Source organism: Emydura macquarii, unplaced genomic scaffold (assembly GCF_026122565.2).
Source record: "Emydura macquarii macquarii isolate MOO-44397 ecotype Brisbane River unplaced genomic scaffold, CSIRO-AGI_Emac_v2 contig_1876, whole genome shotgun sequence".
NCBI lineage: Eukaryota > Metazoa > Chordata > Testudines > Chelidae > Emydura > Emydura macquarii.
The window spans coordinates 13,452,557-13,475,902 of NW_027132013.1; the positions used below are offsets into that span (position 1 = coordinate 13,452,557).

A 23,346-nucleotide genomic window follows, 5' to 3' on the forward strand; every position below is an offset into this window, starting at 1 on the left:
AGGGGTAAAATCTGGAATAAGAGGCTCTGTTCTACTCAACAGTTTTTCACATGTGTAGGGTTGCCAACCTTCCAGAGGTGTTCTGAAGTCTTCAGGAATTAAAAAGTAATCTTTAATTGAAGATTATGTCATGGGATGAAGCCTCCAGGAATACCTCCAACCAAAATTGCAACCCTTAGTTTCAGCCAATTAGCTGGCTGGCAGGAGCAATGAACCAATCTGTCTGGCTGACAGAAGACCAAGGGCGGGTCTAGGAAGCTCATGTGTTCTCTCCCCTCAGCTCCCATCCCCTCCAAAAAAGTGGAGAAGCCATTCCCTTTCGTCTTCCCATGTTTTAGCTCTCACTCTAGTCTCTCCCTAGGACAGGAACAGGAAGACAGGAATAGTTTCACCAATACTATCCCTGGTTTGTCCACCTCCTGGCTCTATCTAATCCATCAGGAGCCTGCAACATTCTCTCTCATTTTATCTGAAAATGCCATCAACTCCTTTCTGAATAATTCAGATAATCCCCTTTAGTGCTTTTATGTCCCTAAACTGGGGCTAATCTTGTGCAGCCGCCAAGCTTTAGCCATCAAAGTTTCTCTCCCTCAAAGCAATTGGCTGTGATTTGATATGAGGTTTTAGGGCGGGCAGGTGCTAGCCCTTTGGAGGCACTAAGCAGGAATTATTTTGGCCAACTCTCCCCCCACCCCCCGTTATTAATGGGGGGGTCCCCTGCTTTGTGCCCTAAATGATTTCTTAGTCTGCTTATGCTTAGCACTGGCTCTGAGGGCAGGTTTTACATTTCAGGGGTTATTGAGCCTTACTACCCCATCTCCTCTAATTTGTTTCTCACTAAATTATTTGGGCCTCAAACAGCAGGACTAGCTATGGGTTCACAATGTAGTTCATTCAATAAAAGTAAAAGGAAAAAAATTGAGGACCTTATGGCTGGAAGGAAAGGGCATCCCTACCCTTGACATCCCAGCCCCAGGAACCTTGGGAATCAGGGTTATTTGGTGCTGATTGTTTGCTGGGTGTTCTGATGTCTGTGGATACCTGGGATTGATTGAGTGATTGATTAACAGTTGCTTCAGGTTTCCTGGGTGCTAGAATGGTAACTCCTGCATCATGGGGCCTCCTGAGAGCCTTGCTCTAGAAAAGATCATTGGATGTCTAAGACATCTTTTTGTTTCCATTACTTTGATGTTTATTTTTAACTTGAGTTGTCACCCTGAAAGGGTCCCACACATGGGATCTGTGGTTTCTGATCTGTTATAAAGCACATCCTTTCCACAAAGAGTGTTTCAAAATCCTTACACAACCTTAAATTAGCTCCAGGGGAAATAATAGGTAGCAAATGGGATTTCCCTTTTCATAAAAAATAGGGTTTGATCAACTTTCTTCAGTATAGTGTGATGCTCACTCATGGCTCTATTAAATTCCAATATTTTAGTCAAATTACCTACTCTATATGTGTTTCCAAAGTGTGAAAAGGACATAAACCTTGGGTAATTGTTAGGGGTATAGTTTATCCAGCATCTGTCCATTATATAGTATGTTTGGGAACATCCAGTATTTGTCCAGGATGAGATTTCATTTTCTGTTTGGGGTTTGGTCCCGTGTCTATTTGTCAACACTATCCATTTCTGATTCAGTGACATGATGCTATGTCGCTATCTTTATCTCTGCTGTCTTTTTTCTTTCCTCTGGAGCAGGAGTGGCTCAATGGGAGCAGAGTGTCCTGGTATAGGAGGTGGTCAGAGAATGTGATATTATCTCTGACATTTTATTTTCCTGGGACAGGAGCAGCTTGGTAGGTTCAATCTTAGGACAGGAAGAGGTCAGATGGCTATCTTACTGTCTCTTTCCCCTAGAGTCATACACAACTTTTATTTCTAATGGTATACATACTTGCTTCCATATACTGACCTAAATCAAGTTGCTGTGATGTTATTGTCTGTTAAAATGGTATGAGCATGTAGTCAGACAAATGTAGGAGCTTTGGATTTCTTATAGCAGAGATCCAGGCATGGGAAGCGAAAGGCCTATTCATACTACATATACCATCAAGCATACCACAACACCAAGTCAGGAGCCACAGTTACAATATGTTTTCCCCCTGATCTCATTACTACATAGCAGAAAAGACCCTAACCATGTTAAGATTTATAGCTCAATTAGAAAAGATAGAAAAATAAGGATAAGATCCCATGCACACTACAAATTGCTACAAAATTATAACTGGATCCCCATACTTGGTTGCATATGTACTGTCAGTGGGTCCTGAGAGGCTGAGAATTGTAAATACAGACAACAAAAATATTATATTCAAGTTAGTCCTGTCTCTGGATTGCCCAATGCATCCTGTTTTATCCATTCCTGGCCCTGCCTTTTAGATTTTAAGAACTCTGGAGCAGGGTCAGTTCTATCTTGTTCTTTATACAGTATTTAGCATTCTTGGTCCTTAGCAAGTAAAAATAATTGCAAAGGAATCTTGTGAGTCTCTGGAGTGAAAGTAAGTACAGTGTTAGTGTTTGATAAGAAATAATTATTAATCACTTCCACTCTGGCTAAGTGAAAGGTCCATAGGTTGCTATGTGTGATCTCCTCTGGGCACTGAAGTTAACACATCAGGGAGATGAATAGGATAGGGAGAGCATTCACATCTTTGCTGGAGAGAACTTTCTGCAAGGCTGAGGTAATAGGACCATAGTTTACTACAGGGCCACTGAAGTCAACAGGAGTCTTTCCATCTACTTCAATTGGGTTTAATTCAGGCTCTGTTTTCCAATGGAAAAGGTTAAAAATTTACACTTTAAAAATTCAGTGGAAAACATCAGAGATTAAGATGTAAGTAATGTAAACTATAATTTTCTGCTGGCTGTTAATGACATAGAGTATTTGAATCTCATGGCTCCTTCTCTCCTCTTTTGTGATCTCTATGAATCTGTAGATACTGTTGACTTCACTCTTCTTGCCTGCCTTGAGCTGGGGGATAATTTTCTTGTAGTTTCCTTTCCTAAAGAACTAATTCTACATGCCTTCAAGACATCAGTGTGTGTTCTATGAGCAGATGACTTGCAGGAGCAGGTGCTAGTTCAGATTATTTATTTATTTATACAAACAAACAGTGCCCAAATGTGTGGTAGGTATTTTGCAGAGACATATAAGACGACAATTTATTATGAGGTGCTAAGGTTGATATGTATGTTTATACAGAGATAGATACTTGTTTCTTTTGATATGTCATTGTTATACACAATTTTGGTATGTAAGCAGTTGGAGTAACATTGTTATATTCCAGTAGACAAGCATGGTTTGTTTTTAATATAGTATGGTTACATAGAAGACTATTCCTAGGTGTCCATTGCAGCATTTTTATTTATTGAGAGATGCACAAACAAATGTTGTAGGCCTTGTGTTTGTAGATAACTGTGTGGATGATTGGAGTATAACCTTTCTGTAAGGTTATCAGCATATGAATAGCAGGCTGATATCCTCACCTGGTGCAGTGGAATGTAATTTTAACTCAAGACTATTTTGTCCTAATTTCTTGAATGTTGTTAAATAGAGTATTAACTAAGGTCCAATGATCTCAGATTTTGTGATTTAGATTTGAACTGTGATTTGTTCTATATCTTGTATTTTCTTTAGTCTCAGCCTAAAAGCATGTTTTTCTCTGATGAACCATAACATGTGAATGTTAACATTTTGTACTAGTATTCTTGGTTGCTATAAAATCTACTATGGACCTCTCCATGCAGCTCCATTGTACCTGTTTGGTGCTCTAGAAAGGAATACAATAGATAGAGATTAAGTTTATGGGGCCTATGCCTAACAATGTGATAGGTTGTTATCAAATATGTCAGAGTCTTTCTGTAACCTTTTATGTGGTAGACTGTTCTGATCTATATACAGGTCCAAAATAAGCCCCCAGGGTGGTAAAAGGTCTACTCACATCCATTGCAGAAGAGAGTGAAGCTGTTTGTGTCCATTTTGTTGGTGATTACTAAGGTGCAGACTAAACGTGTATGTTGTTACTTTCCATTGGAATTCTTTCCACAACAGGGAGATTGTGGGATTTTGGGGGACGTTTGCCTGTGATTACCCAAAAAAATGGGAATCGTGATTCTAGGTTATGTGTGACTTCTCTGCTCCAGCATCATGCAAGCCCTCGTAGAGCTTGGTAATTGTCCTTTACATTTGTCTGTGTCTCTCTAACTGTGTTGATAAGAGTCAGACAGATACTGGGTGCCCTGTGTTTGCCTAGCCCAGCCTCCTGGGGAGAGAGAACTGTAACTGCAGGTGTTTGAGAAAGCCTAACTTCTGGAGTTTGCATTGTTGAATCTATAAATGTACAATCGCTTTCTGGTCTATGAGCCAAAAGAACTGTTCCAAGTTCACTTCTCTTACTTTCAACATTAGACTAGGGATCATGTCTGGGAAGCTGAAGATCTGGGGTGGTGGCCTGAGGCCTAGTTTTCTAATAGTTTGCCCGGCAGAGTGCCTGTAAGGGGCCGGCGCTGGCGGTGTAGCAGGAAAAGGCCCAGCCAAGCTGGGCCGTGGCTGGTGTAGCCCCAGGCAGGTGTCTGAACAGCGCTATCAGACAGTTCGCCATCACCACTCTTCACAAGGGAGCCCTGAGCGAGGCCCCTCCTCCAGTCCTTGAGGCGGGGGGTGGCACTGGTGGGTGACCCGCTGCTCTGAGGTGGCTCCTGGGCCACCAGATCTGAGGTGGGGGAAGTATCCCGGGGGTCTCCGCGGGGCAGCCTGTGGGTCACCCCCTTTCCGGGGGGACGGGGGGACGGGTGTCTCCTCCCTCCGTCCCGGGAGGGCTCCGGGAGAGCCCCTGGCGGGGAGGCAGCAGCTCGCGCTTGGGTTTCCCCTTCCGTGGTGGAGTCGGAGTCGGACCCGGAGCACCGCCACCCGCACGCCGCGCCCCGGTTATGAAACAGCCGGGGAGGGCCCGCCACGCCCCCGCCCTGCGCGCTGGGCTGCCGGGGGGGCTGCTGGGCCAGGCCGGGCTGCGGACGGAGGGCGCGGGAGCCAGATGAGGAGGAGGAAAGCGCCCCTCGGGCCCCGTGACTCTCCGTGGCGGTGAGATCGGGATCCCCTGACCCCCCCTACCGGCCTCCTTGAGCGGCCGAGCGGCCCCCAGGCCTCCCTCACCCCAACCCCAGCGCGAAGACCCTGAGCCGTCCCAGCCGGGCGGGGGACCGGCACCGCCCCCGCAGCGAGCGGGCCTCACGCCGCAGCAGCGGCCCCCGGCGGCGGGCCGGGTCACGCACAAGATTCCTGCTCGGCCTCTTGCTGGCGCCCGCTGCGCGCCGCTGACCTGTCCTGACTGAGCCGCTCTCCTCGCCATGAGACAGATGGGGAAACTGAGGTTCCGAGGGGGGGAAGGGCTCGTCCCAGGTCACACCTGGGGGCACTGGGAGAGTCAGGAATAGAACCCACGAGACTTGGCTGCTGTCCCCCTCTCGTCCCCCCCCAACCAGTAGACAGTCCCCAGTCCCTCTCTGGTATGCGCGGAGAACACATGGAAACTTCCCAGTATGTATCTGGTGTATCCTCTGCATAACATTGCCCCTGCAATGTTCCCTTCTCCAGGGTGGGTGCCAGGGTGGCGCAGGAGACAGGCTCTGTCTAGCACAGCAGGGCTTGCTTTCAAGTATAAACCGTATCAACCAATAAGGCAGCTGTCTTGGAAGACCATTCACACCATGCTGCCAACCTGGGGCTTTAGACAGTCCAAAGTCACTGGTGTGGTGCTCCTCACACTTTCCCTCACATGTATGTCTCTTACTACTAGGGTTAGGGATGGTGGTGCTTGGGCATTCACAGTGCCTGATTCACATTTCAGCTCTTTCCTAAACCAGGTCATATGACACCAATGGCAACAATGTGGTGTGCGGGACAGTTCTGGAAACAATCAGGCCATTATGCAGAATGGAATTGCTGCTAGCTAGTCCAATTCTTGGATGCGTACTTCAGGGCTGGGTGGGTAGGTGATCAGGACTGGAATAGCAGGGGGCTGAGAGGCAGGGCATTGATAGAACTGTGTGGGCTTCCGGATGGGAATAGCAGAGTGCTGGAAGACAGCACTGGGGAGCTATTTGGGGAAGCTTGCACACTGCTTGCCTAACTATATTTAGCTATAGTCAGACATCAGTGACATTTATTCATAAACTAAAAATAAAATATGTCACTGTCAAAGGATCAACTTGTATTATATTTTTTCATGGAGGCCCCTTGGAATCTACCACTGAAATATTCTACTTTGCAACCTCCTAGATCAAAGGAGGAAAACTGAGTAAAAGGCTTCTCACTTTGGATTGAGTGGGAGGTGGGAAAGAGTTTAATTTCTTAGTATAGACTATAGAACATTAAAATATAGGACTAAGATTGTATTGTGTCCCAAAATCTGTATGAGCATGTCATGGAAAAGCAGAGAGTGCCCAGGATTTTCAGTTTGCCCATCACTATAATATCTAGGAGCTTGATTCATGGAAGTCAGTAGTTGACTGAAAAATAATTTTTGACCATTCTTTGTGATGGAGCCTAATGAATCCCTGTCCTCTTCAAAAAGCACTGAACCTGACCAGCAGTGTGGGCTGCTGCAAAGACAGCTGTGGCACTTTGTGCAGCTCAGTAGATTTCAAAGTTGAGAATTCCATAGAAACAGAGCAGATACCCCATTGCTTTAGGAGCTAATCATCATTTTCTTGAAGGCATAAAGAACAGTTTATTAACCCCTATCTCCCTCCCCAGAACAGTGCAAGCAAAAATAGCCAGTATTACAGAGATGAAGAGTGGCACAGCATGTCCTTCACTTTTAGGCTGTCAGGGCATGTTGCACTCCAACTTTCTGTCTTTAGGTAGAAGCAATGACAAATCCTTCTTACTGTTTTTTTTTTTTTTTTTTTTAGTGGGGCAGAAATAATGTTCCCTGAGAACCAGCCAAAGGGCAAGAAGCATGTGAGGGTGCATGGGCATCATCAGCCAGAGGAAGATGCAAAATCAACTGGGAAAAGGAAACGAGAACATGGACAACTGGAGAATGAACCACTAGCAAAAAGATTGTTTCTGAGAAAAGCAGCCAAGCCCTCAGAGAAAATTGGTAATGATCCCTCAGACTCTCACTCTTTCGGCCGACCAAGCCTGCCCAGAATGAAGGGCGTAAACCAAACCTTCAGATAGCTGAGGTGGGGAGATGTGAAGGAACCAACAGCTTGTTCAAACAGGACTTGTTGGATTGGGTTATGTTTCTAAGTGAAGGGTGGAGATGTGTGGGGGCATTTTTTTTCCAGCTATCTGTTTTGAAGTTGCATGTGTGCATGTGCATACATGTGTGCATATGCAGCATTTTTAAGAAAGTCACTGCTTATCTCTCCTAAAACTGGGCTCAGCAGAGTGTACATCACTGCTCATTGAAGAGTAATTAAGCTTTGTGGAATTTCTAAACTTCTGCTTCATTTCTGAAGTAGGACAGACCAATGCTGGTAACATGTGACATCATATAATTCTTCATGCTGTTCCATAATTAGAAGGTTAGTATTATACATCATGCAGTTCAAAACAGCATTTTCTTCTGGAGATTATGTTGTGTCCACTAGCAAGATGCGTCACAGAAGTTGGAGCCGGAGGGCTGCTCTAGGTAGATGGTAAATCTTTCTGCTGATCTTCTGTAAGGTTGTGTCCATATTCAGGCAGACTAGGGCTAGTTCCTTTCTAGCTATAATCAGTGAATTGTTCCAGACTGGATAGTGTTCTCACTCGTCATTTCTCCTTTGTGTATTTTTTCCTCCAATATGTAACTTTGGGTAAGAGATGTTTCACTTTCTCCCTTTAATGGGGGAGATGGGCTGGTATTAGTCTTTCCAGTATCAAGGAACTTGTGCAGGCTTACAATTAGAATAAGGACTCTGTGTCTCCTCATGTCCACGGGTATCATTTTGAATCCCATACTTTGCTTATGGGATCTCCAAAGTTATTTCCTTTCATAGTACTTCTGGAAGATGTCTCTTCTAAGGACCCAGAAACTGTTGAAGATGGGCAGTTCTCATAATATCTGTAGAGTGGTGCCACTGAAGATGCATCTATATGCATACTATATTTCATAAGCTCTAGTTTGTTTGGTGTATGACTAAAGGTTGGAGCGGGCACTAATGTGAACAGTGGCAATTGAAGCAAAACATCCTGTTTAGAGGAATTCTGTTTATTACAGAGTTAATGGGTAGTGAACAAGTCTCCTGTAGCTAATGTTACCACATGACTTTCCTAATAACTCCAGGTCTGATTTTCAGAATTGCTGAACCTCTGGAGTTCCCATGTGCTTCAGTGAGCGTTGTATGTATTCAGTACCTTGGAAAATGAGGCCAATCATATTTTCACTTACAGCTTTTGTGAACATTTTTTGAGGCTGAGCCTTTTCATTCTGTACCCAGTCTAATTTTTACCCAGTTTGGAGAAAGTCCCAGTGGGGAAATAATTTTCCTGCTTTAAAAATAGATTATGCTTTTTGGTGCATAGATAATTCAGAAATTATCTAAATTTTAAAATGTGAGACTCTACGTGCTATTAGTCCCCAAAAAGGAGTAATTGTCCTGACAGAATAATTCACTTTTTTGAGCAATATAAACAATTAAATGAGTTTGGTGCATGCATGGTAAAAATATGAGTTTGAAGTTCCATAATTGACTCATTATGTAGGCATGCAATACACTGCAGAGCTGATTAGAGCCATTGGTAGGTATTTTGTGTTTCCCTAATGTTGAGTTTAAAATCAACTGAGCTGCAGAGCAGTTATGCAACCACATAGCACTACAGCTGTCTTTGCAGTAGGCCATGTCCCTTCCTGAGCTTCCTAGTCAGGCTAAGCTGGGAGAAAGCACAGTGTTGTGAAGTGGATGAAGCTTAATTTCTGCCACAGAGCATCCCCAGAAGTGATTTTTCAATCCATTAGAACTTTTTAAAAAATGTTCCTCTCTAACTAAGTAAAGTTGAGTCCTCAAAAAGGTCTCCATCTAGGCCATGCTTCAGACTTAACCTACTTCTGCTGCTGTTCTGCTTAAAAAAGCGAAGTCAGAATTTTCTCACAGTGGGAGTTAGAATGGAAATGCTTGTGCACCCATAACTACAGCAGGTATGATGAGCACCTGGTGTAATTGTGTATGAATGCCGGTGGGTGTGTTAACTTCTTAATTTCCAAAGGAAGGATATTTTTTTGTTATATATAATACTCTGTTTCTCTCCTTCTGTTTTTTATTAATAGGGATCCTACATGAAAATAAGATTTTTGTTTCTTAAGAGATTCATCTGCTATCTGCTTCCCCATCTGATTCCTAGATCCGCTGGGATGTTACAGTCTGTTGCTGTGGGGATGATTATGTCACACACATGGGGTTGATCAAATTATCTTTTCACATAGATGTCCCTGATGATAAAACGTGGAGCACTAGCAAAATATAAAAAACATGCTGTGTCGCTCAACAGGATTCTCCCTGAAAAGAAAGGTTTTCAGGCTTTTCTATGAGTTACCAATAGGTCTTTTATCAAAAATAAAACACATAGAGCTGTAGGCAGGCTGTATGAACTACCAAACAATATTCTGGTAGAATATTCTGATCCAGGTGCAGGGGAAGTGGTTTAGAATTCACAATTTGGGAGTTTTCAGGTGTAACTATTAAATTTCTCTCACTTATCTGCTGGTCCCAGATCTGATTTCTCCCCTGCCACTGTGGTTGAGATGCTCATTCCTCTCTCCCATTATCCCCACTCCCCAGGTTTTGTTTTCAGGCTCTGTGTGTCCTACTGTATCAGGGTTATCTGTATGGCATCTGGAAGCTCAGGAGAGCCATTCCCTGTAAACTCACTATAGCTCTCTCCTTTCCTTTGCTCTGGGATGAACCTTTAACAAGGAGAGAGATATTGAGAGGAAACCAGGCAAATGAAGTTTTGTCAGGTTGTGGGATGCTTTGGGCTTTGTAGGAGGCTGTTGCCCCTTTACACTCATAGGAACTGCTTGAGGTCCTTTCTCTTGTGGCTAGAGATCACTTCTGGATTCAGCACCAAATACAGCTACCCTCCCCAGTACTGTTTAGTGAATGAGCATGACTTGCCTTGGCTTGTCTGTCAGTAAGTTTCTCTGTTTTGCTGTCTGGCAGGCTGGGCTGAAGGTGGCTCCATGTTCAGAAATGCAGGGGTGCGCTTCCATCAGTTGGAGAGGCAGTGCAGCATCATCCACTACATCTACCAGAACATGCTGGGGGGCTCTATCCGAGCACAGCTCAGGCAGGTGAGGTTATCTGCTTCTCATCCTAGTGGACAGCTGAGCTCCCAACAGAGTTTCCCTTAAAAAATTACAGCAAAAGCTTGAACACACGAGGGAGATTAAAAGGGTTGGGGGTCCAGCTCCATCCAGAGCTCAATGTTTCCATATCTTTAAATGACTAAAACTCTTACAATAATGTGCTGATAGTCTGATTCGCTGTCATATTTCTTCCCTAAGTCCATACAAAATGCAACTGTTGAGATCATTTTTCTTGTTTGTCAGTCTGACACATCACCCCCCCACCTTTGAATCCCTCTACTAATTCTCTGCTCCCCGGCATCAACGGTAAGCTTGCTTTTGCAGTTGATGCCCTGCACAATATTGCTTCCACCTAAGCCATAATTCTCCCCTCATTCAATCCTTCCTTAAGGATTAACTTTTCCTGTAATGTCCACGAGGAGTGAATCAACCAGGATAGTTTTATTTTCTAGGTCATTTATGTATTTCATATATTTTTTATTTAAAAATTCATCCAGTCTGTACACACGCTTTTGCTCAATAACCAAATGATTTTATCACAGTCTTGGCTTTCCTGCCTAGCCCCATGTCTGTTAGCCCTTTGTCTCATTGTGTCATTTGGATTGTAAGCACTTTGGAAGAGAAGGACTGTGTCTTTATGTCTATGGATGAAGCATAACATTTTTGGGTGCTCAGTAAATACATAACAGGAGGCAGCATGGTTGCTGGAGTCTGTTTCCGGTGAGGAGCATGTTCAGCTATCATGTTAATGTGATGATACTAGGTATCCTCCCCTCTTAGCCACCCCAGAGAGCTCAGCTCCCCCTACAGCATCTAGAGAGTGTTTTCTCCCACTGCTTTGTCACTGGGGGTTGAGTATTTGTGGCTTGGGCACATTTGTTTGGAGTGGCCTGGGGCTCCCCTGGTGCTTTGTGCTCCCACCCATTGCCCAGCTAATTCCAAAGGGGGAAGCAGCCTCTTGATGTGAACATGCTAATACAAGGGTAACTACTCACGCTTTAAAGGGTAGGAGTCAGGGCCCATACAGATCAGGAAAGAAATCTGCAGCACCCCTTCGCTACCAGATTGACTTGTGTTTATCCTGCAAGTTGAGACAGACAGCGACCCTACAGATCAGCCCATTTAGCTGAAAATTCCACCGTGTGTGAGAGTGAAGAAAGCTGGTCTGAGTTTCTCCCTGCTATTCCTGGGGTTCAGCCTTGCTTTGCTTTGTAGAGGGGTGTGCACACAAAGTCTGTCAGTGCTTTTGAAGAGATTCAGAGACCTACTTCCAGCTCTATAGAGATCCCAATCTCTCATTTTCTTTGTAACAGTGTCTCCAGCTGCCCTTTGTGCGTTCTCTTACCTCATACCGCCTCTTCCGAACAGCGAGTCCCTTTGACAGGAGGGTGACGTGTCTGGAGTGGCATCCAACTCACCCCAGCACTGTGGCTGTGGGCTCCAAAGGTGGAGACATCATCCTTTGGGACTACGAAGTATTGAATAAAACCTGTTTCATAAAAGGGGTAAGTCACTAAGTGTGTGGGGTGGACAGGAGTGTAGGACTGGAATAGCACCGATTGCTGCAGCTCATTATTGAGGTGCATTATCAGAACTGTGAGGGGTCCAGGACTGGAACAGCAGCAGGTACTATCCTGATCTGACAGGACTGAGATGCAGTGGTGAGGCCCCAAACTGGCAGATCAGAACTGAGGTGTGTTTGTAGAAGTTATGGTGAACTTTCCTCAGATTGTATGCTTGGGGCGAGGATTAGTTGGGGTTTGGTGAGACACTTCAGTGAGACAATAACGAAGAAGAAAGGAAATCTATAAGAAGTGTCCAGAGAGGGTTTATTTATTCTAGGCTTGAATCTCCCCCTCTTCATCTTCTCATTCTGGGTCAGATGAGGAAACCCCTTTCTGAGTGGGCGCAAGTGAAGGAATGAAGTAGAGTGAGTGACTCCCTGTAGCTTTGAATGGCTTGCTTGCCCATTTCATTCCATGTACACGCCAATCCATGTACACACCAATTCTATATGGGCTCATAGTCTTCACATCAGCACCTGTGCCTCTTTAGCTTAACAACTGAATACAAATTGGGAGGAGGAGGATTGTCCTTTGAAGATTCCTAGGTCCCACTGCTGGTTGCCTTGTTCTCTTTTTTGTATAGCATGATGACTGCCAGCCAGGGATCGTGTTGCCCTGGAACTGCATGAACTGTAAGCTTCTCTCCTGGTGAGGTCATCTGCTCAGCCAGGGCATGACTTGTAGAGATGAAGGGTGCCTTTGTCTCTCGGGCGGCCAAAGCTTGTGTCACTGCTGATGTTGGGAACACAGTGGTGAGTGCAAATTTGCACAAGGGACTTTCTTCCTTCCCCATCACTTAGTGGTTTTTCTTTTTTGTTCATCCCCTTCATTGTAGATGGGAGCTGGAGGGGCCATCACAGGAATGAAGTTTAACCCTTTTAATCCTAGTCAACTGTACACATCGTCAATTGCCGGCACTACCACCCTTCAGGATTTTACTGGCAATACACTTCGGGTCTTCACCAGCACCGAGGACTGGGAGTAAGAAACATGGCAATTTTCTGGGGCTCTGCCTCCTGCTGGCAGTGGCAGTACAGGGAGGGGAAGCTTTACTTGTTTCTGAAACATGAGAGCTGGACTCTCTGCTCCCCACCACATCCACCTCCTCTCAATTCTGGAACCTGTGTCTTTTGAAAGCCTGTTTCTCCTTTTGTTTTTCCTGTTCAGGGTGTGGCGAGAGGGGAGAGAATACTGACTTTTCTTTTTTCCCTAAAGGAGGGACTCTTCTTCACTCTCACTCCTTCCTGTTATTGTTGCAGGGCACCAATGGAATTCCTCCACTTTGTCCCTTTACAGCCTTCACACGGTGACTGACTAACCTCTGAGCCTGTTAGCAATGCTGCTGCCACTGGCCACAGGGTCTCTGTAGGGCAGGGGTTCTCAAACTGGGGGTTGTGACCCCTCGGGGGGTTGTGAGGTTATTATGGGGGGTTGTGAGCAGTCAGCCCCCCATGCATGCTGGTAAGGATGGCATGGCATGGGGGTCATCACTTTTGTGGGGGGTCGTCACAGCCTGAAATATTTTCAAAGGGGTCCCAGCAAAAAAAGTTTGAGAACCCCTGCTATAGAGCCTTCTGAGGAGTTTCTGCAGTACTTCTTCTGCAAGCCCTGTTGGCTTAGGACGTCAGAGGATAGTCCTAGGAATGAGCCTGTAGCATCAGCATGCCAGCTCCTCTTTGCCCTAGTTATTTTCTTTCCCTGCCTGCTTCCTTCCAGTAGCATGTTTCCCCACTAGTTTCCAAAGTGTCTACTCCAGCTGCAGCCCTTCTTGGGGAAGAGGACAAAACCAAATTACAAAGGCCCATTGGGATAGTTTGGTTCTGCCATGCTGGAGATCCAGGTGTAGTGTTCAGGTGATTCTCCCTAGATCAGCAGGTGATGGAAAAGACATGCTCTTCCCTTGGAGTGGGAAAGTCTCACATCCTACTGTAAAATTTGCTACTGATCAAGATGAAAATGACTAGGTCTGAAGGGGAGGCCTATCCAATTCCATTGCTTTGAGGCAGGTCAGGGTCTTTGGAGAGGACTTGTTTTTTTCAGGGGCTTCTTGGAAGTCAATACTGAGGATGAGGCCTTGGTACAAAGTGACTTTGTGATCAGCAGGTGAAGTGCACTGACTGTTAGAGGGTTTTGTGTCTCCTGTTTAGCCCCATCTCTTTTCTCTCTTGGTTGGTGTGTGAGGATTTCACTTGCTGGCTCAGTAGAGATCAGCTGGGGATGATTCCTGGAACAAGATTCCTCTGCCTCCCTTGCCATTCAATCAGCAGTGGGGATTTCTCCCTGCAAAGTTCTCATCCTTCCTGCTGGCACCTTGGGAAAGACCAAACTTGACACACTGGAAGCAGCTGCAGGGACTTTGTGGAAGAAGACCCTAGCAAAAAAAATGTGGTGCAGGATTTGTTTGGGGTTTCTTAAGTTTCTGCATGGAATGTTGCTTGTGTTCTCCCAGGTCTGGGGATGGTTCAAGCTGTGGTTACCACAGCCACACCCTGTAGTCTGAGCTAGAGAAAACTGTGCTGCTGGAGGAGACTTTGCTTTGTTCGGGAAGACAGATGGTCGAACCTGCAAGCCCAAAACGTTGGTACACTCAGTTTAGAAACAGACTAAATAAAATGTGGCTCCGTAGTGCCACTCCTGTTGGGAAACAAACTCCAGGAATTGGAGTAGCTCAGCTATGGAGAGAGGGGTTCACTTCCAGGTGGTCAGCACTCTACCGTATCCCTCCCTTCCCCAATAACGTTGATGCCCCTTCCCTTTGTCTGTGTGTTCCAGAAGGGGCCAGGAGACTCTCTTGGAGGCATGAAGTTCAGCCCGTTTGAGGCAGTGAAGCTTTATGTGGCATCAGGGGATGGCACCCTTAGTCTGCAGCATCTGGAAGGCAGAGCGGCGCAGGTGATCTCCCGCATCCCAGGCTGTGGCCATGAGTACCATGATGTTTGGTGAGGAGGGGCAGGCAGGGTTGTGCATCTATTTAAACTATCGTCCCTCTCCTGCTCTTTGATGTCACTAGGACAGACTCTTACTGTTTGCTGGGGCTGTCAGAGAGCTCAGTGTTGTGTGACATAGGGGCAGGCACATGGTCCTGCTCCAAGGGTTTGGCAAGCTCAGGATAATTAGACTCCTGCTGTTGCAGTGCATGATAGGTAATATAGTTTTTGGCATCTTTTGGACAGCAGCAGTACTTGGAGTGTACTTTTTCTTTAAAAGGGCGCAGGTGAGGAGAAGAGCAGGGTACTAGATAGTCAGACCAGTATTCTCCTTTATGCCATGAGCTGGGCTAAGCTTATAGGAGAGCTTAGGCTAAACCAAATAACATTTCTGCAGAAACATATGTAACGATATTGTGATATCTCTGCTACCCCTTTGGAGGTTGTGGTTTGGGTTTTCAGGCTTGACACCCTGACTCCAGGGCTTGGAATTTTAGTGTGAACATCCCCTGCAGGGTGAAGCTTTGCAAACAAGTCCCTGGATGTCAGAGAATTCACCCTGCTTCCCACCCAGCGTAGCCTGGGTTGGGACACGAGTCCACCAACAGCTTGTGTTTGATTCAGTTCCTGGCATGGTGTAACTGGGGAGCTTTAGACCTGAAATTTTCTGTCCAGAGTCTGTAGCAACTCCCTGCAGCTTCTTCACCCCTTTGTGGGGAAAACTCATTTTAAATCCATTTCTGCACATTGTAAATGTCTCTGGTGTGGTCCTGATGTTTCCCAAGCTGTGTCAGTATGCAGGTGCCAAGTGATCATTCAGCCTCAGCTACATCTGACTGCCCCAGCATGTTCCCGCTATCTAAAGTTTACTTGGCAAATAACTCAGAAGTGATGCCACATCAGTCACTGACCCAAAGCTACCTGAGTAGGCTCTGCCCCTAGACTGAGGATGGAAGTCCCACTCCATCACATGGGAGACCCAGTTCTGAGTCTGTTGCAATTTTGCTCTGTAGAGAGGCAGGGACAGGCTGTACTCAGGAATTCCCCTCCCAGTACCTGTCTGCAGGAATCAGTGCTGATCTCTGTGTCTTTTCCTCTAGTTTCTGGTACTGCTGTGTTGATGTATCTGCAAGCTGCCGGGCTGTGGTGACGGGTGATAACGTGGGTAATGTGGTCCTGCTCAGCACTGATGGTGAAGAGGTTTGTATGGCTCCTCTCATCTTCCCTGTCTCACACTTTCCCCTTTCCAGCGACCCTCATGGTTTGTACTTGTCTACCTCTGATTAGATGGGGCTCTCTGCAGGATGGGGGCAGGGTCCTTAGAAAGAGGAACAAGCATCCAGAATCTCAAGGGATGTGAGTCCACCCAGTATCTGCTAGGTTCTATTCCCTGCCCTTCTCCCAAGATGAGGAACACTCCAGTAATTACCAAAGAGGGATTCCAAGTTAAGGACCACATCATGGGATCTGCCTTCATTGAGAATGTCTGATTACTCGGGAGAGCGGCAGTTGTGACATTCTGAAAGCAATGGACACACTCCAGAAACCTCTCTGGAAAAATGGGAGGGCTAGTTGCGAGCAGGATCAAAGTCCTTCGAATTCCCAGCTCCAAATCCCAACCTCAGCAAAGGCTAGGAGAAGAACAGAAACGAACCATTTCTATCCTGTCCAAGGGGGTAGAGCGTTAGTGCCAGGACCTGAAACAGAAAAGAAAGCTGCCTAGGAGAAGGTGGGCCTGGAACGTCTCAAAAAGAGAGCCCTGTCAATCAATAGCCACTTTTTTGCTGCTGCTTTATTATAATCAATCCTAAGTCATTACTTCATTGACCTCAGGGGTGACAGCACTGGGCACTTTCCACCCCAGGTGCTGTAGGCATGGGGGCCATGTAAACCAGTGGGCTGAGTCGCTAGGTGAGGCACTCCAAATAAAGCCCAAATGCTCAAGTTCAATTCCTTGCCCTTTCCTCTGGGTCTGTTCATTAACATACAGAAGATGCAAAAATGTTCAGAATAATACAAAGCACTCTGTAACAGAGACCTTTCCTACCTTCTGGGGGACACATCCTTTCCTAGGTACCCTTTCCTGGCTACTGTGGAGAGACCTACACTTGCGCTACTCTGACCTTTGGTCTCTTCTGTCTGCTGCCCCTGCCTAAGAGGCAGGCAGCCTCATGCCTGGCTTCCTGTAGGTCACGTTTGCTCCTAGTCATGTGCCTGCAACTACAGCTCTCACTTTTAAAGGCCCCAAGGACTTTAAGAGCTGCCCTGGGATGTGTTTATATTCCCAAGGCCCAGTGCCTTGTTACATGCCTAATAAATTCCTTGGGAGTAGATTAATCTCTATCCCCACCCCCAGTAATGTCCCTACAGTGAGAATCTTTCTGTGATGAAATTGGCAAAGGGACAAGGAGAAGATCTTGGGCCATTGCAACTGTCTCAGAGAGAGAGGTGTTTGGGCTGTGTCAGAAACTGCAAGTGCAGCCTCATATCCCTGAGTCTTGGCTTTGTGCTGTGGGGTTTGCAATGGAGACTGCACCTGCACCATGCTCTAGGCCGCAGAGTCTAGGTTTAAGGCTTGCAGTGCTAACCAGCTCTTCTGCCTCCTCCAAAATCTTTGGATAAATGGGGTGGTATAATATGCAAGTTAAGGAGTGCTCAGAGCTCTAATGTCTAAATCTTCCAGGCTGTCTGTACCAGAGCAGTGCTGGAAAGTTCTTCATCTGCTATGTATTGCACCTCCTTGCTCTGCAGCTGCCGCACACATCTCACCTTCTGTTTCCTCCACTGCAGATTTGGAAGCTGAAATTACACAAGAAGAAAGTGAATCATGTGGAGTTTAACTCTCGCTGTGATTGGCTCCTGGCCACAGCTTCTGTGGACCAGACGGTCAAAATCTGGGACCTGAGAAATATCAAAGACAAGTCAAGTTTCCTTCATGTGCTGCCTCATGACAAAGCTGTCAATGCTGGTAGGTCAGTGAGGTAGGGTTATCTCTCTGCTCTGTGTTCCCACCAATCTACCCATCTATTCTGTGTGTTTGTCTGTCCATTTTGGTCTTTATGTGACCGGTGTCCATCCCTCTTAGGTTCTCTGTGCTCCACTTTTCCTCCCACAAATGTGTATCAATCCTGTTTCTTTCATGTCCTTCTGTATATATCTCTTAAAATATGACATCATTTTGGTGCAAGCCTGAGTTTGATCAGTTTCAAATTGTTCAGTTTATGTTCACTGAGCATAAACTTTATCTGAAAATCCTGTGCGGAAGTGTTGGTATCACCCTTAACACCTTCTCCTTGGGTTCTGGCTAATTCATGCTGAACTCTTGCTGATGATAGAGTGACACTTATAGATTCATTGATTCCAAGGGCAGAAGGGACCATTCTGATCATCTAGTCTGACTGCCTGTATAAAATAGGCCATAGAGCTTCCCCAAAATAATTCCTAGAGCATAGCTTTTAGAAAAACATCCAATTATGATTTTAAAATTGCCAATGATGAAGAATCCATCACTACACCCTTGGTAAACTGTTCCAATGGTTAATTATTCTGTTAAAAATTATGCCTTATTTCCAGTCTGTGTTTGTCTAGCTTTGACTTCCAACCATTGGATTGAGTTATGCCTTTCTTTGCTAGGTTGAAGAGCCCATTATCAAATATTTGTTCCCCATGTAGGTACTTATAGACTGTAATAAAGTCACCCCTTAATCTTCTCTTTGTTAAGATAAATAGATTGAGCTCCTTGAGTATATCACTATAAAATATGTTTTCTAATTTTTAATCATTCTCATGGCTCTTCTCTGAACCCTCTCTAATTTAACTTAAATATACTGTCCTTCTGTTTAATAAAATGTCTTCTCAGTGGCCCAGTCCTCTGCAATTCTTGGGGAACTGCCCTCAAAGGCTTAATGTGAAAACACTGAAGGTTGCTGAGGGTAGAGAGTGGAATTTGTTGGGGCAGATACTCCTGATCATCTTGCGCTGATGATCTTTTACCCCGTGGTAAAAACAGGGACTAAGAATCCAGATTCCTTTGGTTATATTCCCAACAGTGGAGGGATGTGGTCTAGCAGGGCAATAGTAGTCAGAACTGCTGCGTTCTGTTTCCAGTTCTTTCACAGGTTTGCTGTGTGACTTTGAGTGATTTCCTTTCACACACATTGTCTTTTTCCCCACCTGTATCATGGGGGTGATGATACTTCCCTGCCACCCAGGTTCAATTTAATATTTGTAAAGATCTTTGAGTTCCTTGAGTGAAAGGTGCTAGAAAATGGCAGAGTCTTGTTCCTTTGAGCCCATGGCTCTTTTTAAGTAACCATTTAGGAAGTTTTAATGATTTTACAAATTAGTGGCATGTGTTGTTTACCTCTTCTTTGTCGATGGCTGCAGGATTGTGATCTTCTGTATGTTTTATTGCCCTTTTCCCAGCTTATTTCAGCCCAGTGGATGGTGCTAAGCTCCTGACCACAGACCAGCACAGTGAGATCCGAGTCTACTCCTCTTCAGATTGGACCAAACCACAGCATCTGATCCCACATCCACATAGGCAGTTTCAGCACCTCACACCTATCAAGGTGAGTTAGGAGAGTGCAGTCTGATCTCACAGCAGATGCCAGCAGTGAGTTGGAAAAAGCTTTGGTACAATTTCTTTTCAGAATAGGGCACTGCTGTGTGAAAGCTCACATTGCTGGAGTTCCAGCTGGACATTGAGTGGGTAATGTTGTGTGGATGCTCACGCTGCCGGAGTCCCAGCTCTTTCTGATTCATATCAGCTTTAGCTGTGCTCCTTTGGAGTTGCTTACCATCATCCATCTGCTTTATGTCTAGGCGACATGGCACCCTCGTTATGACCTGATTGTGGCTGGTCGTTACCCAGACCCTAAGTTCCCAGGATACACAGTGGACGAGCTGCGAACTGTTGATATATTTGATGGAAACACTGGGGAGATGGTGTGCCAGCTCCACGACCCAAATGCATCTGGCATTATCTCGGTGAGCTTGGGCATTGGAGCTGAAAGGGCCACTGTGCCTTAACTGTAGCCAAGATCTGAGGAGCAGGGAAATCGGGCAATAGGAATAAGACCCAAAATCTCCTGACACAGGCTCAAACTCATACTGGAGGAGGCATCCTGGCAAGGTGTGCTGCAGGGAACAGTCTCTATACTGGCCATGGGAAAGAGTGCCTCAGAGAGGTTGGCTGTGACGACTAATATGTCTGAACATCTGGGGGAAGTCTCCTAAGAGAGAGTCCAGGATCAGGGGCATGTGAGAAGTCACCTCGGTTGTTGCTTCTCCCTCTGTTAGTTGGTCATTTCCTGGCCACGTGCATAGGAGTCGCTGTGAAATACAACCATGCCACAGAGAGGAAGTAACTTCTCTGAGCATGATGCCAGATCTCACATCAGGTGTCCCCCCACCCCACCCCTAGCAGCTTTTGAGCAGAAAGTGACATTCCAGTCACAGTAGCACACAGAGCTCCGAAACACAGGGCTGACTCTCCTGCATGATCACACTGAGAAGAAGCTGAGCCAAGCGGGGAGACTGGACCTGATTCTCCTCACATTTACACCAGTGTTACACTGATTACTCCATTGACTTCAGTGGCGTTACCCCTGATTTACACCAACATGAGAGGAGGATCAGGCCTGCTGACTCCAAACATGCAGCAGAGTGGGATTGTAAAGTCACGCTGGCCAAATGCCTGACATCTATAGCTCTTAGCAGCAGCAGTGTAGGTTATGCCAGCCAAGGCAGCTGACCTGTGCAAAACAGTTCCATGTTCAGCTGTGGGCCTTTCTCTGGTGTTCTTTAGGGAACATTCTAGTTCCCAAATAGTTGATGCTGTTACATAAGCAATGAGGCTGATAGTTTGTCAATGTGTTTACATTACAGCTTAATAAGTTTAACCCTATGGGAGATACACTGGCCTCTGGTATGGGTAAGTAGGCCTCTGGCTCTCCTTATTTTATTATTGAGGCGGTTGGACAGAATAGGGTATTGCTCCCAGAAAAGGGTAGATTGGCTTCTTCAGACACATGCTGAAAGTGATGTACTCCTGAGTTCTGAACCTAGTTCTGATGTTGATACTCACTGAGGCTGTTTCCTCTCCTGTAAAATCCCTAGTGACCCCAGGATTAATCCAGGGTTCATAAACTGCTTTGAAAACATCCACTAAAACATGAAGTGTGGTGATTAGCTTCCAGGGGAAGCAGCCTTCCAGGAGAGGGTGCTGCTGCCATCTGTCGGCTGTATCGCGGTGCTGCTGACATGTGAGAAGGGAGATGAAAGAAGTCCCTGCCCTTTGCCCTCTACTGCTGGTCTCACAGGCCTTTTCCTGACTTCTTTTGGGCTACTGCATTTGTACATGCTTTATATCCAAAGAGGCCCTGCCCTTCTTGGGCCCCAAAGGATCTGGGAAGCAGGCCGTATTGGGGTCTGATTAGAACTGATGGCAGAATCTTTGGTAGAACTCTTCTTTCTATGGAAATTGTGAGGTAAGGGAATTAATTGGTCATGCCCTAATTGCCAGCTACTGCTCAAAAAGTTTCCATGACCACATGGCTAGTAGCTACTGACTCCTACAACAGGACTATGTGGAGGCAATGTCAGAAAAAAATGGTGTACCCTATGCTTAGTGATTGGACATGGCTAGAAAAATACTACTTGCTCTTGTAGGGCAGTGGCTGAGTTTTGTATTTAATTGGTAGAGACAGATTCCCCCATTAGAAACTGTCTGCAGCAGAATTTCTGAGTGTTGAATTTTTTCCCCCACAGGGTTTAACATTCTAATCTGGAGCCGGGAAGAGATGGTGACCAAGAAACAGGAACATCTCTTGAAAGCTATGACAGAGCAGGGGATTGGAAACAGGAGCGTGTCCAGGCGTGGGCTGCAAAAGCAGTCAAACCAAGGGGCAAGCAAACTCAAAACCAAGCTGCTTGCTCTGGAACTGGAGGGAACTAAAACAAAGGGCAAAGATCCCAAATCACAGGGCAGGAAGCGGAAGGATCTGGAGGATTGAGCAGGCATCTCCTGGCTTTCTAGATCATGCCAGTTCTGGCAGTGGGCAACGTCTATCCTGAGGGGCACCAGCCTTCTGCTTTGTCCTTCCTTGCTGGGTGTGTTGCTGCTGCTTGTACTCTTCTGCTTTCTCTTCTAAAGGGTGGTGTCATTGCTCAGCTCCTCCTCCTGTGTGACATTTTATCATGCACTATAGGAGCCTGAATGTCAGCATATCCTGTGCTTGTATCCGTTTAATGGGACCACAAAGAGCAGCATTATGCTTATGTGTGATTCTTATTCTTTAATTATCTGTCTCATGGGATGTGAGGCCAGTGTGGGAGCAGCCAGAACTGAGCTGGGCCCTTGCTGATGCTGCAGTTTGTATCTTCAGAGCTTTAGTCTCTCTCCTGCAGTGCATCAGCCAGCCCTATTTTCAGTCTTGTACCCCAAAATGTGGGGAGAGGTGTTCAGAGTGGAACCTGAGGATTGTCTTCCACACACTCTTTTCATAAAGCCCAATCTCAGGTCTGCTGTTAAGTTTTTGTTTAAAAGTTAGCCTGTTTACAAAGATGACTGGAGCATAGGTGGAGGGTCTACCCTCCCCCCCAACTGCTGGCTGGGGCTAAGGCTCAGGCCCTGCTGGGAGGCTTTGTTCATTTCATGGTGTTTACAATATTCAAGTGTTAATAAAGCTTTATACATAACAGGTTTTCTTCCTTGGGAGAGTGGTCACCTTAGGGGTATTGTTGAATTGCCTGTTGTTGTGAGGGGCTCTTGAGCCTACCCCGTAGGAGTAATACTGCTGGTGGGTATTTGTGTTAATGTTGCTCCTACAAAAAGCTCTTGTGAAATGAGATGAATTCACTTACAGACTAAAGTATTTGCTTTTTGCAGGGTAGCAGGAGCCAAAACTATGAAAATCATAAACCTAAGGGAAATGACTTCTACTCTCACCCTGCTGTGGGTATGGTTGTTCATAGGGGGATTTCTCCCTCTCATCTTGTTGCCTCCCCTGCCCCATTTTTGTCCTGTGAAAAGGTAAATGTTGCAATAGGCTCTGTCTATTCATGGGGAAGTTAACAGGCCTAGGCCCCTGTGAACCTAGACATCAGAAGTAACAGGAGCCTGGTTTCAATTTGATTTTAATGAAGAAAAGGCAAGAAGTATGGAACAGAATTACAGAAACTCATTCAGTCAGAAAGTCTAAATCACTATAGAAGCCTTTCCTCCATGTGTGCAAAATTTGCTGCCTTTAAAAATAGCCCCTTCTCCAGCTATGCAGGCCTCTGTGAAGGCACTTCCCTACACCATTCTTCAGGCCTGTTCTCAGGAGCAGCTGCTTGTTCTTTGTGACTGTGTTTTGCCCTTCAGGAGACCTCAGTTATATCTCCAAGTGAGAAACAGGTGAGGCAGTTGCTGAGAGCAGCAGGCTGCTTCTGCTGTTAGAGTTCCCATATTGGTAGAAGCCTGTAAAAATCCCCATGGTGAAGTGGAGGAAAAGAAAAGGAAGCCTGGTAGTAGCCTCTGCTACCAGGAAGGGAAGAGAACTGGCCCAGAAAA

At 45.8% G+C, this 23,346-nt stretch overlaps 1 protein-coding gene across 4 annotated transcripts in view; it reads left to right on the plus strand.

Annotated features, from left to right (window-relative positions):
* The window catches only part of DDB2 (damage specific DNA binding protein 2), a 24,014-nt gene extending 1,524 nt beyond the window's left edge, over positions 1-22,490 (plus strand). The window contains exons 1-11 of one of the 4 annotated variants that reach the window (XM_067557694.1): positions 4,663-5,082; positions 6,915-7,105; positions 10,152-10,282; positions 11,611-11,802; positions 12,698-12,843; positions 15,890-15,989; positions 17,580-17,757; positions 19,215-19,360; positions 19,614-19,778; positions 20,679-20,724; positions 21,561-22,490. In XM_067557694.1, the coding sequence (XP_067413795.1) occupies positions 5,036-5,082; positions 6,915-7,105; positions 10,152-10,282; positions 11,611-11,802; positions 12,698-12,843; positions 15,890-15,989; positions 17,580-17,757; positions 19,215-19,360; positions 19,614-19,778; positions 20,679-20,724; positions 21,561-21,805 (1,587 nt within the window). In that variant the 5' untranslated portion in view covers positions 4,663-5,035 and the 3' untranslated portion in view covers positions 21,806-22,490. Of the gene's footprint in view, positions 1-4,662; positions 5,083-5,341; positions 5,539-6,914; positions 7,106-10,151; positions 10,283-11,610; positions 11,803-12,697; positions 12,844-14,634; positions 14,802-15,889; positions 15,990-17,579; positions 17,758-19,214; positions 19,361-19,613; positions 19,779-20,678; positions 20,725-21,560 lie in introns of those variants that run through there. The other 3 variants (XM_067557692.1, XM_067557693.1, XM_067557695.1) reach the window with 3 other exon arrangements.
* Positions 22,491-23,346: the final 856 nt, after the last annotated feature.